The 17461-nt window shown below is 48.6% G+C and overlaps 1 protein-coding gene across 1 annotated transcript; it reads right to left on the bottom strand.

Annotated features, from left to right (window-relative positions):
* Positions 1-4667: 4667 nt before the first annotated feature.
* On the bottom strand, positions 4668-6377 carry LOC136609892 (E3 ubiquitin/ISG15 ligase TRIM25-like). The gene is made up of 2 exons (XM_066589183.1): positions 5447-6377; positions 4668-5371 (listed from the first exon to the last, which is right to left on the bottom strand). Exons 1-2 carry the CDS (start codon positions 6375-6377, stop codon positions 4668-4670), a joined length of 1635 nt encoding a protein of 544 aa, XP_066445280.1.
* Positions 6378-17461: the final 11084 nt, after the last annotated feature.

The raw sequence follows: 17461 nt of genomic DNA, 5'->3' as shown, positions 1-17461 counted from the left end.
AAATTTATTATGAAGCAGGACAACGACCACAAACATACAGCCAATGTCATTAAAAACTATTTGCAGTGATGATATGGCTCCCACAGAGCCTTGATCTCAATAGCATCAAGTCTGTCTGGGATTACATTAAGGCCTTATTCCCACCAGGTCCTATCTCGCTGTCGATATGGAAAATTCAGGCAATCAGCATGGCCCTTTCCCTGGTAAAACACTTGTATTACTGAAGTTCATGCACTGATTGGGTAGATAGTAGATGCTCTCTATAGCATAGAGCAGTGTTACGTGTTCTGTATTGCTTTTCAGGGCTGGACTGCGCAGCTGGCAATTCTGGCAATTACCAAATGGGCCAGTCACATTGTTAGTATCATGCGATCAGTACCCCATGTAATATGCTCTGACATCCCATAATAAAAGCTTCAATGTGCTAGGAGTTCTACTTCCCTTATACCACCCTCTGTAATATCCTCTGCCATCACATAATAACAACCTGGGTATGCTGGAACTTAATAGTCACTTCTTTTATATTCCCTGCTCGTAATTTTCTCTGAGATCCCATAATGACCCAGATATTGCTGGGAGCTGTAGTTCACTCCTTTTATACAGGGCCATAACTAGAAGGGGACAATTAATGTGCCTAAGGTCCCTTTTACACAGGCTGAGAAATCGTTGAAGTTCCCACATCCAGCGGGGATCTGAACGATTATAAATCGCTCAGTGTAAATCCATGCCCGACTGAACGATGAATGAGAATTCATTTGCTTCTTGTTTGTCATTCAGTTTCTGCATGCCTGTGTAAACAGGCAGTCATTCACTCATGAACGACTTCCTGTTTATGGTAAATGGAGGCAGGTGGGTTGGAACGACTATCGAGTAATGAGTGATTTCCTGCTTAGTACCCTGCTGGATCCCATGTTTACACGGGACAACTATCAATTAAAATTGCTAATTTGAGTGATTTTTTGACTGACAGTTTGCCCAATAAATGTGCCCTTAGGGTGTTATTACATGAGCGGTAGGGCATTACACTAGCTCTGACAATTGCCGGGCTGAAAGCACAGTATTAGATTAGATTAGCATTAACAGCGTGTAATAGTGTTAATTGCCAGTGCAACACCCAGAGGGGTGACCCTGGACACTTGACTAACGTGAAGAGCTGGGAGGGTTAAGTGTTGGCTTGTCACGGCGGCCCTTACCAGGCTCTGGTCCCAGAGGGATGACATGCAGCCAAGGCCAGAGCAGGATTGCAGGCCACCTTCAACACTCCTAGGGGAGGGCATACCAATAAACACCGTTCCCACACCGGTATGCTACATGGTGGAGACAATAACACAGAGACTTGTGTATAGTACCTTGGGTTCCCAGGAACGGTTAGGGACCCATATAACTTTACTTAGAAATAAACTTTGGCTAAACAATTATCCAAGAAATGCAGGTACAATTCTTTTACGTGCAAGCAGGTTAGAGCTCAGAGGTCAGGGAGGATACTCAGCATGAAACCAGCCCTACAGTCCATGTTATCTGTACGGCACCGCTCCTGGACTGCGAGCACTCTTGAGGAGAAAGGGAGCAGGGGTCACTCCACAGACATTCTGGCAAACAATTATTGACTTAAAGGATTAACAACAACACCCTGCATGGCAGGTGCGTGGGTGTGTCTCAGTAGCGTACCTCTATGCGGTGATCCTGACTCTGGACAGCTGCATAGGTAAAACCTATTGGTACCTGTACAGTGGGTTCCTCTATACAGAACTAGTGGGAATTGCTTTCTCTGTCTCAGATCTTGGGAATCACTCCATTCACATCCAGACTGCAAACGTTACATGATATCTCTCCTCTTCCTCTATCTTCACCTACATGGTAGCTGAAGGTGCTTCCATGTGGCTCTGTGTTAGGACTCTCTCTGAAGACAAGATAGAAGACCCTTTCCTGCTCTCAAACACTCCTATTTATACCCTCACCCACACCACATGACATGACAGACTGATACATTTACATGCAGGCAATGATTGTATTACAGTTAACCTCTCAAGCGCCGCAGCTGTGCAACACACACGCTGGAGATGACAAGACAGGCTTTGCACAGTGCATCTACATAGGACAAACGTATGAGATTTATGGGGGGGACCAGGATGGTGTTCTGGGCCACAACACCAGGCTGCAGCTGTGCTCATTAACAGTATATAATAGGGCTAATTGTCGGGCTGCACCTACACTTACAGAGGCAGCCCAGCAGGAAAATGTGAGTATTAGTGTATGCCGCTCATATAATAGCAGCCTAAAACTACATTCATATGGGGGAGCGCGATATCGGGCCAAGTAACTAGCCTGATTTTCTCACCCATGTGAATGTACCCTTGCTGAGGAAGCATATGGTTATTTCTATTTGGCCCAGCAGAGGTTAAATGATTGTTCATTATCATGATATTGGATTGAAATTGGAATAGCTGCGCCACCTTTGTTTAAAAATATGGTTTTAAAAAATAGTTTAAAAATAAATGAAAGTAAAAGTGCAGCATGAAAAAGTGCAATAAATCAGTTTTATTAAGTAAGAATCAAAAACAGTTAGTAGGCTTTGTTCACAATAGTGTTCTGGCTTCTGTGTAAAATGGAAGCCACAATGTTCTGCCTGTTCCGTTGTACAACACATACCACCGATAGACCCCAATGATGGACTTCCAGTTGCAAGAAAAAGTTAGTGATCCCTTTTCGAATTACCTGGATTCCTGCATTGATTACTAATAAAATAAGATATGATTGTTATGTAAGAAACAATTATAGACAAATACAACTAGTTAACTAATAACACTCTAACAGTTCATCTGTTCATGCTTTTTATTCAGCACAATGAGTAAATATCTACAGTGTAGGAAGAAAAAAATAAGTGAACCTTTGTGTTAATCGCTGATACAACAGCTAACTGGCAAAAGGTGTTTTAGTTAAGGAGATACGATTTAAATTGCGGGTTTCACGGGTACTTTGTCCATTAAATAAAGACACACAAAGCCTGGTTACTGACAAATCTATTCTTCTCAAGAAAGATTGGTTAGTGTGAACCATGCCTTGATGTAAGCAACTTTCAGAACACGTATTATAGAATACATGAAGCTAAAAATTTGGGTGTACATCAGTCCATGGATAGCCAATAGTAATGAGCGAGTATACTCGCTAAAGGCGATTGCTCGAGCGAGCATTGCCTTTAGCGAGTATCTCCCCCGCTTGAAACCAAAGGTTTGGGTGCCGGCGGCGGGCAGGGAGCTGCGGGGGAGAGCGGGGCGGAACGGAGGGGAGATCTCTCTCCCTCTCTCCCCCCCGCTCCCTCCTGCTGACTACCGCTACTCACCGCTCCCCTGCGCCGGCACCCGAACCTTTGGTCTTGAGCGGGCAGGTACTCACTAAAGGCAATGCTCGCTCGAGCAATTGCCTTTAGCGAGTATACTCGCTCATCTCTAATAGCCAAAGTTTCTACAAATGGAAAAATATTCAGGACTGTTCTAGTCTTTCTATGGGTGTTCTGTTAAGATCACTCCAAGAGCACAGCAAGCAATCCTGAAATGTAAGAAAGAAGCCAAGGGCAACATTGAGAGTCCCACGGAAGACTCAGCAACATGCATAAACCTCTGTTCATGTGTCCAGTTTTAGAAAAACTCTTAACAAGAATAGCCACTGCTCCCCATTTCAAGTGTGCCTGAGACCACCTAGATGCTCCACAATGCTTCTGGGAAAGTCTTCTACGTACAGATGAGGCAAAGGAGGAATTTTTTAAGCACAAATATAAAACCCTATGTTTGGAGGAAAAAGAACACTGCGCACCAACACCACAACCTTATCCTAATTGTGAAGCATTGGTGGAGTGAGCATCATGTCTTGGGGGTGCTTTGCTGCTTCAGGGCCTGGATGCCTTGTGATCATTGAGAATACAATGAATTCTCAGGTGTATTAAAACATCTTACAGTAGGACGTCGGGCAGCCGTCCATAACCTCAAGGTAAAGAAATATTAGGTAATGCAACAACTAAAAACAAATAAGTAAATAAACTAAATAATGGTTGAGAAATAAAATTTGTGTTTTTGAATAACCAAGTCAGAGTCTTTATCTTAACCCTATTTAGATGCTGTGCAATGACCTACAGAGGGCTATGCATGCAAGGCATTCTAGAAATACTGATTGATCTCAAGCAAATTTGTAAGGAGGAATGGTCCAAAATTCTTATCAATGTTGTATAAATCATATCTGTACTTGCAGGAAATATTTGGTAGGCATAAAACAAAAAGTTGCTCCTTATATCTCAGGGGACCTGCTGAGACTCGCATTAAAGGAAATGGAATTGTAAATCTAACTTGTCAGTCCCAATCCATATATGTTTTTGCAGTTACAATTCCACTTCCTTTGATTTCAGCAACTTCCATGAGATGTAAAGAGCATCTTTTTGGTTTTGTCTTCTATGTGAGCACTTAGCACCTGGTCAAGGCCGTCAGTGGAGGTCCTGCTCCGGGCAGCAGCTCTTCATTTGAATGGAAGGAACATTATACAAACTCAAGAGAGTTGTGCCTCTCTAGCACTTACCTTCCATGAAATCTAAAGGATCAGGCATGTTGAAATACAACTACCAGATCCTTCTTTACTTCAACATCTGCTGTCGGGGATGAGTCGGGACATAGCCATACACATTAGATGGTTGTCCAGTCCTGCCGCCACTGATGTAATGAACATGGCCATCTTTGTTTGGCAATTCTCAACCAGTTGTTTACATTATGCAATGGGTTAAATACACATAATACCGCATGAAGGGGCTCGGTGAAGGAGGCAGTGAAGGTGTGTAAGTGTCTGATGGGGTCACACAGCTCATAAAAGGACAGTTGCCCGGACTGATAATCCAGACAGATCCTGAATCTATTACTGGAGATCTTGTCAGCTAACCGGATCTCCTTCTTGTCATATATCATTGAATACTGATTATTAAACCTCCACAAACACCAGGACTTGTTATTATGTCCAATGTATGATTGACCTCCCCTCCTTTTTATACTAGGATAACACATCCCCACCCTCCAATCTCCTGATATACTGCTTTCTACATCCCAGTAATGTCGTCCTGAGGAAAATCTCCGGCTGTTCATCACTTGATTGTACTCAAATCTCGCTGCTGTTTCTGGACGATTCTGGTTCTCTCGTGTCCTGGTTGCAGTTTTCTGGTCGTGTGATATATGGATATTATTAGCAGCTGTGTTTACATCCAGTAATATGTCTACAGGACCTTCCATATAGATTCCCCACCTTATGTCTGTTATTATGTCACATAATGTGTGCAATGTGTCTGAGATCACAGCCACATCTGGACCATCTACATCATGGAGCGGTTCACCATGTCCCCCTGTGTATCCAACACCTCCATCATGTCCCACCGTGTCCCCATCACCTCCATCATGTCCCCATGTGTCCCCATCACCTCCATCATGTCCCCCCTTGTCCTCAGGATCACACAAGTCCCCGGTGTCTGGTTCCTGTAAGACGATCAGTGGATCAGTCATGTTACACAGCTCCTCCATGTGTCTCATCTTCCTGGACAGCTCGTCCTTCTGTATTTCCAGCTTCTTCATCAAAGCAGAGAGTGAGAGTGACTCTTCCTTCTCCTGTCTGGAGATCTCGCTCAGGACCCTCTTCTCCAGGACATCTAGCCGTCTCCTGATGTCTCTACACAGGGCAGTGACTCTCTCCGCTTCTGTAGTTGCTTTATCATGAACTTTTCTCCTGCTCTCCTCCAGACTCCGGACTCTTTCCTCGGTCTTACTTCTCTTTGTGATCAGTTTCTGGAGAACATTTCTCAGTCTCTTCTTCTTCTTCTCAGAGGCCTCATCCAGCATCTCCACCCGATGACCCCGATGTTCTCCAGCCAAACTGCAGGTCACACAGATACAAGCGGTGTCCTCAGTGCAGTAATATTCCAGGATCTTCTTATGGGCAGAACATTTCCTGCTCCCCAGGTTGGCTCTGGGCTCACATAAGACGTGTTCTGCTGACTTGCTGTGAACTCTCAGGTGTTTCTCACACAGAGAAGCTTCACACAGCAGACAGGATTTAGCGGCCGGTACAGGAGAGTCCACACAGTAAGGGAAGCAAATCTTGGCGCCCCCCTCTTGAGTAAACAGAAAATGTTCTGCTACATTATGAAGATTTATGTTCCTCATCAGTCTTGGCCGCTCCTGAAACTCTGCTCTGCATTCAGGACAGGAATAAACTCCAGCCTCGTCCTGTGTATCCAGCACACGATGAATACAGACCCGGCAGAAGTTGTGTCCACATCTCAGAGTTACAGGATCCTTAAAAATGTATAAACAGATGGAGCAGAGCAGCTCGTCTCTTAGATCCGCAGACGCCATGGCTGACAGAAGGAGGAAGAAATAAAACTAAATGTGTCTGACAGTGGATAAACAGCAAAGTTATAGTTACATGGACTCATCTCCACCTTCTGAAAGCATTAACTTTTTATTATTCCATTGACGTAGCCATATGGGACTTGTCTCTATGTTGTTTACAGTCACATGATGACTTTATTTTGAGGGTTATTATAATTACTGCTATACAACGATTATACGGTTTTTAGCATGTTTTACTACTTTTGCACACAGAGAAAATATTTCTCCTTAAAAAAAAGAGCCATAACTTTTATTTTTCCATCGAAGTAGCCTCATGAGGGCTTGTTTTTTGAGGGATTTGTTATATCAACTGTACCATTTTGTGCAGAGCTAAAGAGAATGAAAAAGAAACATTACAAAACTTAAAGGCATTTTCCAGGCACTAAACTCACCAATTAATGATCAGCAGGGGTCCGTTGTTCTGGATCCCTGACGATCAGCTGATTGCACTAACAATAGCGGTCCGGTGAGTGCCACTGTCCCTTCAGTCCATACCAGGCACAGCGCTGCACGTTTTATGGCTGCTGTGCCTGGTATCATAGCTCAGTCCCATTTACTTGAATAGGGCGCAGCTGCTCCCAGGCTGATTGAAGAATGAATGTGATGTCACTAGGTTCAGAAGAGGCTGCGATACTTTGTGGAGCATCCTGGCCTCTTTAATCAGGTGATCAATGGGAATCCCAAGTGTACGCCAACCAATCAACTGTTGATAACCTATCCTGAGGTCCTCAAGACTTTAGTCCCAGAAAACCCCTTTAACTCCTCTTACACCCCTTTAAGTCCTCATATATACAGTTCTCATTATGTTTAGTCATCCTCTGATAACAGCAGAGCTGAACTACTCTCTAATGTGTATAGCGGCCACTCATCCTTACATCGACAGAGAAGGAGGAGGTATTACTTGTATCTTGACGCCACCAGGAAGTCCTGGTAGAGTCAAGATTGACAGGGGGGTGATGCCCCCTGTACCCGATTGGCTGCACAGAAGCCTGCCAAATAGGTCCTGGAAGGCCACTAAAAGTTGCAGGAAAATTATTCCAGCGGGCCGTTGTGCAAATGCACAGCCTGCCCACCGAGGCACAATAGTGTGCAAGCAGTTTGCACTGCGCCGTCGTCAGCTCTTCACAATAGGCATCCCCACCCCATGTCAATTTCACATACCAGCGGCTGCAGGGAGGCGACACGACCAGGGGAACACAGAGTGATATGCATCGGCCGCAGAGTGGAGGAGCACACACCAGCTGCCTTCCACCCCCACCAGATGCGCCTTTCCCAGGGGCGGAGCTGAGGGCCATTGCTGTCACCGATGGAGCGGCCGTAACAGATGTCAGTCCAGGCTGCGGAGCAGATCCGCTGAGAGCAACAGCAGTGAGTGGGGGAGCGGCCGACACCGAGCTGACAGTGCAGCCACTAAACCACTAGCAGTAAGGGCGGCCCTGTGAGCGGGGCGCCTTAGGTTGAGGGTAAATATTATTTTTAGGCTTACATTATTTGATGTTAATGCTGGCATGTTACATCGTAACATGGCAGCGTTTACAGCTTATAATGTTAGGCATAAACCAGACATTTTATCCTGAGCGCTCAGCTACACAGAACTGAGAAATCTATGCACACTGTGCTAGTAGGACCTGCCATCCTTGGCCCTATCGCGAGCTAGGAGTGTGAGAGGGGCGTTCCTCCTGTCAAACCCCTAACTTCCGGTGGCATCATGGTACAATAATACCAAAGGAGGACTGAAGAAGTTACATTTTCAACACCCAATCCTTTTGCTCTCAGGGAGGTAAGCTAGTGTCAGAGCTGTTGGGCTGTGGCTTACCTCCCTGAACACATGAATGCTTGGCCAAACCAAACATTCATGTGCAGGGGAAAACAGCTGGCAGCAGAAGAACTGTTCAGGGGACAACTTGTTCAAGGAATTGTAAAATAGACTTTTAGCACCTATCTGTAGGATAGGTGATAACAGTCTGATCGGTGGTGGTCTCACCCTTCACCAAGCTTCAGAACTGGTGTCCTGCGTTCTGCTCTGCTCCTCACTGCGTGCTGTGAAGATCCAATGAAGCAGCCGTCGCACATGCTCAACCGCCACTCTATTCAATTTCCTCATCACCACAGGAGATGTAATGATCCCTCTGTGAAGAGGAGAGAGGGAGACGAGACCCACATTCTCGGGATTGGTGGAGGTGTCAGCATTGAGACCCCCAACAATTAGACTTTTTAGCATCTATCCCATTGATAGGTGATAAAAGACTATCTTGGTCGACCCATTTAAGGAAAAACAAATTAGCAGCCACAAGCCGTGTATACTGAAAACTCCAGGGTATAAGACTATCTCTGAACACAAACTATGTCTGTTTAGTAGGCGCCTCTATCGCCAGCAGATTCAGAAGCAGGTATCGGTTAGCAGGAACTGCGTGAAAAAAAAAATCCTTTCCGTACCGCACCCTGAAATCGGTCACCCAAGGTGAGTGCACTCTGATAATGGGATATCGGCCACAAAGGCCTTTTTATAGGCATCTTATTACATTTAGCTTTGCGCTAAAGCTTGTAAAGCCGTTAGAGCCACATAAAAGTTCAATACTTCCAATAACAGAATGATCTCAAAGGTCAGGAGATTTTTGTGCTTTCTACCCTTTTATTTGTGTAGAATTACGTCAACTCTACACTACAAGCAGTAAAATATTTTATTAGGTTTTTCAGGTTGTTTACTAAGGCTACCAGTTCAACCAACCTGTATTATGATAGACCAAGATAAAATGTGGATAGTTGTTTCCAACTCAACTATATTAACCCTTTAGTGACCGCCAATATGCCTTTTTACTGACCTAACTAATGGACCTAACCTGCACATACATCTTCTTAAGGGGGCTTAGCTGACTACTGACAGTCAGGCTTCTGCTCTAACTGGTAGGAATGGTGAAACCTCAGATCCTAGCACACAATCAATAGCAGTAAAGAGCAGCCTGACCAAGCTGCACTGGGTATTATTGTATCTTGACGCCACTGGAAGCTAGAGGTTTGACAGGAAGAACGCCCCTAGCTCCCGATAGGGTCAAGAAGCAAAGGTCCTGGAAGAACCAAGGAGCTGGGGACGCCAGTTACAGCGCGGGGGAGCTGAAGCAGGACACAGGCTGCTGGAGGAGAGAGACCCATGGACCTCAGTGACAGCACTCCCGCCTGCTTTGACCGCAGGGGGAGCTGACATGGGAGCCTACAGTGCCGGACCTCAGCAGGTACACCAGTGACAGCGTTCCCGCCTGCTTGGCCCTTAGGGGGAGCGCAAGGGGGAGACACCAGCAGCAATGCAACTTACACCGCTCCCAGCTGCTTTGCCCGCAGGGGGATCGGCAGTGCGAGACTACAGTGGCGGTGCAGGGTGAGCGACAGCAGCGGGACGCCACTCAATGCACTGCTGCCTGCTTCGGCCACAGGGGGAGAGGCAGCAGGAGCGCACAGTGCCGGGGATGTGGGGAGGGGGGAAGGGGGGGGGATCCTGTCAGCAGTAACGCATGGGAAAATCACCATGCAGCTATTTGTGTCAGGGATGGAGGGTTAGGGTGAGGGATAAGTGTAAAGTTAGCCTTATATTAAAACTGTAAGGCTAACTGTGACACTTACCACTCACCCTAACCTTCCATCCCTGACAGAAATCAAAAATCACGCCACGCTGCTCTCTGCCTCCAGACCTGTGCTGGGTGTACAGCCAAGCACCTGGGGAAGGAATGGAGGTGAAGGGCTGTTAGCTGCAGCATGAGCTTACTGGGCTGCCAGGACCTGCAGCCCATCCAGCTCTGCAGCCAATTAGGTACAGGGGGCGTCAACCCCCTTTCAATCTTGACTCCACCAGGACTTCCTGGTAGAGTCAAGATACAATAATACTGCTGCACTGAGGGCTGCATTGTGCATGCTCACCCTGTATGTCACCCATTCAGAGTGAACGGTATGGACCACCCACCTGACACATAGACAGCATCAATGTTAGTGCTTTATTCAGGGTACTTTCTGGGCGTGTAAATGGAGTGTCCCAGAACGTCATCCTGGTCCCCTCCATTACTGTCATACATGTCTGTCTCATGTGGATGCACTGTGCAAAGCTGTCATGTCATTTTGTGTATGTGTGTTGCACAGCTGCAGCACCTGAAGGGTTATCTCCCTTAAAACCATTGCCTGTCAGCTCTGCTGCTGAATGTATCTATCTTACTGTGTCATGTGGTACAAGTGAGGTTCTAAAAGTGAGTGTCTGAGAGCGGGAAGGGGTTCTTGGTCTTCTTCAGTCTGTGTTGGAGCAGGGTTCCATCTTGCCTGCTTCTGGGTACTAACACATCAGCTTCCACATTGGTGAAGATGGAGGAAGAGGAATGACATCCCGTAGGGTCTGGAGTACGGATGATATAGGAGTGAGTCCAGTCCAGAGAGAGACAGAACTCAACAAGCCCAAAATTTAACTAAAACAGGTACCCGTTCACACTACAGGCATTTATTTTTCCTGTGTGCCATCCGCCATTGGGATCACCACACAGAGGTATGTGATTATGCCACCCACGCGGAGAATGTGCATCTAGGCTAAGCCTTTTTCTTCTAAGTAATTTCTTGAGTATATGGAGAGATTCCTATCTTTTTTCCTCCTCCGGAGTATATATATAATGTCTAGGACGGGTGACATATAGATAACGTGGACTATGGGGCCATATTGTTCCTGTGTTTCCTCCCAACCTCTGAGCTTCTGCCTGTAACTGCTGCCGTGAATGATACCTGGAATTGCCTCTATATTCAAGTTTGTCCAAGTAAACTTTACCGGGTCTCAACCGTTCCTGAGGTCCCGAGGTACGATACACAAGTCTCTGTGTTTATTACTCCTCCATATAGAATAATGGTGTGGGAAAGGTGGCGTCACGACATGATATATATCAACAATTCCCCCTCGTGTTACCACTCCACAACACCGTGACAAAGACTAGGCCTCCGGCCATACCCACGGTGAGTGGGATTGCAGCAGTGAGATTTATAGTCCGCCCAAATGACCGACTGTTGCAATTTGGCATCACGAACTGACAACTACTACCCCCCTCATCCTGAGGACTACTGGCCCTGTCCTCTGCTGCGGTAACTCCCTCCGAGACCAGGAGTTGGTAAGTGCCACCGTGACAGGTCCATGCACTACACCCTCCCAACTCCAGCCATATGTGTGGGTAGTGAGCCATTTCCTTGCAGTATTCCACGCGTGGGTGTTGCAGAAGCTACCGTGGCCCCTTCATCATCTGCCCCCAGGGTGCCCGTTGCATAAAGGCTGGATATTTGTTTATTGACTAGCAGAACATATAAAGTATTACTACCTACAACACCATCTCCACATCATGTCTCTCGCTTGGTGTTGTGTGAGGGCTCATTTTTATGGGACGACCTGTGGTTTCTATTGGTAGAATTTTGGAATACATACGACTTTTTAAACGCTTTTTATTAAAAAAAAATTGGGGGGGATGTGAAGTGACCAAAAAAAACACAATTCTGTATTTGTGTATTTATTTTCTCTTACCACATTTAGCCCTTGGGACAAATAATGCGTTATTTTGATAGATCGGACTTTCATGGATGTGGCAATACAAAATATATTTTGGGTTTTTTTGTTTTTATTTTTTATGTTAAATACCATAGTATTGCACCATATTGCATTCTGACAAGCAGTCTATTAAGACATGCCACAGGCAAGCCTTGATAGGCATTCTTCCAAAGGCGCTGGGCTACCATGACAACCGAATAGTACCTCATGATCTTATTGTGAGGGGGCTGTTTGGGATGCCCGAATGCCGATTAGGAAGTTTAAATGCAGCTTTCAGAACTGGCAGCGGCATTTAAAGGTTAACAACTAGAGATGAGCGAGCACCAAAATGCTCGGGTGCTCGTTACTCGGGACAAAATTATCCCGATGCTCGAGGGTTCGTTTCGAGTAACGAACCCCATTGAAGTCAATGGGCGACCAGAGCATTTTTGTATATCGCCGATGCTCGCTAAGGTTTTCATGTGTGAAAATCTGGGCAATTCAAGAAAGTGATGGGAACGACACAACAACGGATAGGGCAGGCGAGGGGCTACATGTTGGACTGCATCTCAAGTTCACAGGTCCCACTATTAAGCCACAATACCGGCAAGAGTGGGCCCCCCCCCCCCTCCCAACAACTTTTACTTCTGAAAAGCCCTCATTAGCATGGCATACCTTAGCTAAGCACCACACTACCTCCAACAAAGCACAATCACTGCCTGCATGACACTCCGCTGCCACTTCTCCTGGGTTACATGCTGCCCAACCCCCCCCCCCCCCCCCCCCGCACGACCCAGTGTCCACAGCGCACACCAAACTGTCCCTGCCCAGCCTTCAGCTGCCCTCATGCCACACCACCCTCATGTCTATGTATAAGTGCGTCTGCCACAGGAAAAGCAGGCACACACTGCAGAGGCTTGGCATGGCTAGGCAGCGACCCCCCCATAAAAGGGGCGGGCTGATAGTCCACAATGCTGTACAGAAGCAATGAGAAATCCAATCCTGTGCCACCTCCATCTGGAGCTGCACACGTGGGCATAGCAATGGGGAACCTATGTGCCACACACTATTCATTCTGTCAAGGTGTCTGCACGCCCCAGTCTGACGGCGTTTTTTTATAAATAGTCACAGGCAGGTACAACTCCGCAATAGGAATTCCGTGTGCACCCACAGCATGGGTGGCTCCCTGGAACCCACCGGCGGTACATAGAAATATCCCATTGCATTGCCCAACACAGCTGAGGTAGTAATGTCGTGCTTAATGCAGGTGGGCTAAAAATTCATTTGATTACATTGTAGGCGAGGGCCCACAAAAATTGCTGTATCAACAGTACTAATGTACCTGAAAAAAATTGGCCATGGCCAACCAAGAGGGCAGGTGAAACCCATTAATCGCTTTGGTTAATGTGGCTTAAGTGGTAACTAGGCCTGGAGGCAGCCCAGTGTAACGAAAAATTGGTTCAAGTTAAAGTTCCAACGCTTTTAAGAGCATTGAAACGTATAAAAATTGTTTAGAAAAATTATATGAGTGAGCCTTGTGGCCCTAAGAAAAATTGCCCGTTCAGCGTGATTACGTGAGGTTTCAGGAGGAGGAGCAGGAGGAGGAGGAGGAATATTATACACAGATTGATGAAGCAGAAATGTCCCCGTTTTGGATGGTGAGAGAGAACGTAGCTTCCATCCGCGGGTGCAGCCTACGTATTGCTTACGTATCGCTGCTGTCCGCTGGTGGAGAAGAGAAGTCTGGGGAAATCCAGGCTTTGTTCATCTTGATGAGTGTTAGCCTGTCGGCACTGTCGGTTGACAGGCGGGTACGCTTATCCGTGATGATTCCCCCAGCCGCACTAAACACCCTCTCCGACAAGACGCTAGCCGCAGGACAAGCAAGCACCTCCAGGGCATACAGCGCTAGTTCAGGCCACGTGTCCAGCTTCGACACCCAGTAGTTGTAGGGGGCAGAGGCGTCACCGAGGATGGTCGTGCGATCGGCTACGTACTCCCTCACCATCCTTTTACAGTGCTCCCGCCGACTCAGCCTTGACTGGGGAGTGGTGACACAGTCTTGCTGGGGAGCCATAAAGCTGGCCAGGCCCTTAAAGACTGTTGCACTGTCTGGGCTGTACATGCTGCTCGATCTACGCACCTCCCCTGCTACATGGCCCTCGGAACTGCGCCTTCTGCCACTAGCGCTGTCGGATGGGAATTTTACCATCAGCTGGTCCGCCAGGGTCCTGTGGTATAGCAACACTCTCGAACCCCTTTCCTCTTCGGGAATGAGACTGGGAAGGTTCTCCTTATACCGTGGATCGAGCAGTGTGTACACCCAGTAATCCGTAGTGGCCAGAATGCGTTGAATGCGAGGGTCACGAGAAAGGCATCCTAACATGAAGTCAGCCATGTGTGCCAGGGTACCTGTACGCAACACATGGCTGTCCGCACTAGGAAGATCACTTTCAGGATCCTCCTCCTCCTCCTCCTCCTCAGGCCATACACGCTGAAATGATGACAGGCAAGCAGCATGGGTACCGTCAGCAGTGGGCCAAGCTGTCTCTTCCCCCTCCTCCTCATCCTCCTCCTCCTGAACGCGCTGAGATATAGACAGGAGGGTGCTCTGACTATCCAGCGACATACTGTCTTCCCCCGGCTCTGTTTCCGAGCGCAAAGCGGCTGCCTTTATGGTTTGCAGGGAACTTCTCAAGATGCATAGCAGAGGAATGGTGACGCTAATGATTGCAGCATCGCCGCTCACCACCTGGGTAGACTGATCAAAGTTTCGAAGGACCTGGCAGATGTCTGCCAACCAGGCCCACTCTTCTGAAAAGAATTGAGGCGGCTGACTCCCACTGCGCCGCCCATGTTGGAGTTGGTATTCCACTATAGCTCTACGCTGCTCATAGAGCCTAGCCAACATGTGGAGCGTAGAGTTCCACCGTGTGGGCACGTCGCACAGCAGTCGGTGCACTGGCAGATTAAAGCGATGTTGCAGGGTGCGCAGGGTGGCAGCGTCCGTGTTGGACTTGCGGAAATGTGCGCAGAGCCGGCGCACCTTTACGAGCAGGTCTGACAAGCGTGGGTAGCTTTTCAGAAAGCGCTGAACCACCAAATTAAAGACGTGGGCCAGGCATGGCACGTGCGTGAGGCTGCCGAGCTGCAGAGCCGCCACCAGGTTACGGCCGTTGTCACACACGACCATGCCCGGTTGGAGGCTCAGCGGCGCAAGCCAACGGTCCGTCTGCTCTGTCAGACCCTGCAGCAATTCGTGGGCCGTGTGCCTCCTATCTCCTAAGCTGAGTAGTTTCAGCACGGCCTGCTGACGCTTGCCCACCACTGTGCTGCCACGCCGCGCGACACCGACTGCTGGCGACGTCCTGCTGCTGCTGACACATCTAGATTGCGAGACAGAGGTTGAGGAGGAGGAGGAGGAGGGTGCTTTAGTGGAAGAAGCATACACCGCCGCAGATACCACCACCGAGCTGGGGCCCGCAATTCTGGGGGTGGGTAGGACGTGAGCGGTCCCAGGCTCTGACTCTGTCCCAGCCTCCACTAAATTCACCCAATGTGCCGTCAGGGAGATGTAGTGGCCCTGCCCGCCTGTGCTTGTCCACGTGTCCGTAGTTAAGTGGACCTTGCCACTAACCGCATTGGTGAGGGCGCGTACAATGTTGCGGGAGACGTGGTCGTGCAGGGCTGGGACGGCACATCGGGAAAAGTAGTGGCGACTGGGAACTGAGTAGCGCGGGGCCGCCGCCGCCATCATAGCTTTGAAGGACTCCGTTTCCACAACCCTATACGGCAGCATCTCAAGGCTGATAAATTTGGCTATGTGGACGGTTAACGATTGAGCGTGCGGGTGCGTGGTGGCGTACTTGCGCTTGCGCTCCAACACTTGCGCTAGCGACGGCTGGACTGTGCGGTGCGAGACATTGGTGGATGGGGCCGAGGACAGCGCAGGTGAGGGTGTGGGTGCAGGCCATGAGACGGTTGTGCCTGTGTCCTGAGAGGGAGGTTGGATCTCAGTGGCAGGTTGTGGCACAGGGGGAGAGGCAGGGGTGCAAACCGGAGGCGGTGAACGGCCTTCGTCCCACCTTGTGGGGTGCTTGGCCATCATATGTCTGCGCATGCTGGTGGTGGTGAGGCTGTTGGTGGTGGCTCCCCGGCTGATCTTGGCGCGACAAAGGTTGCACACCACTGTTCGTCGGTCGTCAAGCGTCTCTGTGAAAAACTGCCAGACCTTAGAGCACCTCGGCCTCTGCAGGGTGGCATGGCGCGAGGGTGTGCTTTGGGAAACACTTGGTGGATTATTCGGTCTGGCCCTGCCTCTACCCCTGGCCACCGCACTGCCTCTTGCAACCTGCCCTGCTGATGCCCTTGCCTCCCCCTCTGAAGACCTGTGCTCCTGAGTAAGCGTTGCACACCAGGTGGGGTCAGTCACCTCATCGTCCTGCTGCTCTTCCTCCGAATCCTCTGTGCGCTGCTCCCTTGGACTTACTGCCCTTACTACTACCTCACTGCAAGACAACTGTGTCTCATCGTCATCGTCCTCCTCACCCACAGAAATTTCTTGAGACAGTTGGCGGAAGTCCCCAGCCTCTTCCCCCGGACCCCGGGAACTTTCGAATGGTTGGGCATCAGTGACGATAAACTCCTCTGGTGGGAGAGGAACCACTGTTGCCCAATCTAAGCAGGGGCCCGAGAACAGTTCCTGGGAGTGTTCCCGCTCCTGAGCAGGTGTCATTGTAGTGGAGTGAGGAGGCTGGAAGGAAGGAGGAGCAGCAGGCAGAGGATTCGGATTTGCAGCACTGGACGGCGCAGAACTGTGGGTGGACGATAGCTTGCTCGAAGCACTTTCTGCCATCCAGGACAGGACCTGCTCACACTGCCCATTTTCTAATAAAGGTCTCCCGCGTGGACCCATTAATTGGGCGACGAACGTGGGGACGCCAGAAACGTGCCTCTCTCCTAATCGCGCAGCAGTCGGCTGCGACACACCTGGATCAGGAGCTCGGCCTGTGCCCACACCCTCACTTGGCCCTCCGCGTCCTCGGCCACGTCCACGTCCACGTCCTCTAGGCTTACCCCTACCCCTCAGCATGCTGTATTACCAGTGATTTGATTTCCCAGGCAGGAAATAAATTGGCGCAAGCCTGCAGGCCAAATATAATGTTTTCGCTTTTTTGCAAAGGGAAGACCCCACTGCGTATATTCAATGAACAAGAAGTTTAATATCTGTGGTGTGGCCCTCAAAAAGTGTCACACAAGTATAGTGTAGCAGAGTTATTAACTCTAGCAGAGCAGGTATTTGCCAGTCAGGAAAGACAATGGCGCTAGGCTGCAGTAAAGCGTAGCTGGTTGCGTCTGATTTTTGTACGTTGTCCACGCAGCACACACGTACACGGAGACCTTAGGACTGACACAGGCAGGCCAAATATAATTTTTTTCCTTTTTAGCTTAGGGAAGGCCCCACTGCGTGTATTCAATGAAAAACAAGAAGTTTAATATCTGTGGTGTGGCCCTC

The sequence above is a fragment of the Eleutherodactylus coqui genome, chromosome 2 (assembly GCF_035609145.1).
Source record: "Eleutherodactylus coqui strain aEleCoq1 chromosome 2, aEleCoq1.hap1, whole genome shotgun sequence".
NCBI lineage: Eukaryota > Metazoa > Chordata > Amphibia > Anura > Eleutherodactylidae > Eleutherodactylus > Eleutherodactylus coqui.
The sequence above is the reverse complement of the archived record's forward strand: the minus strand, read 5'-3'. Positions and strand labels throughout refer to the sequence as shown.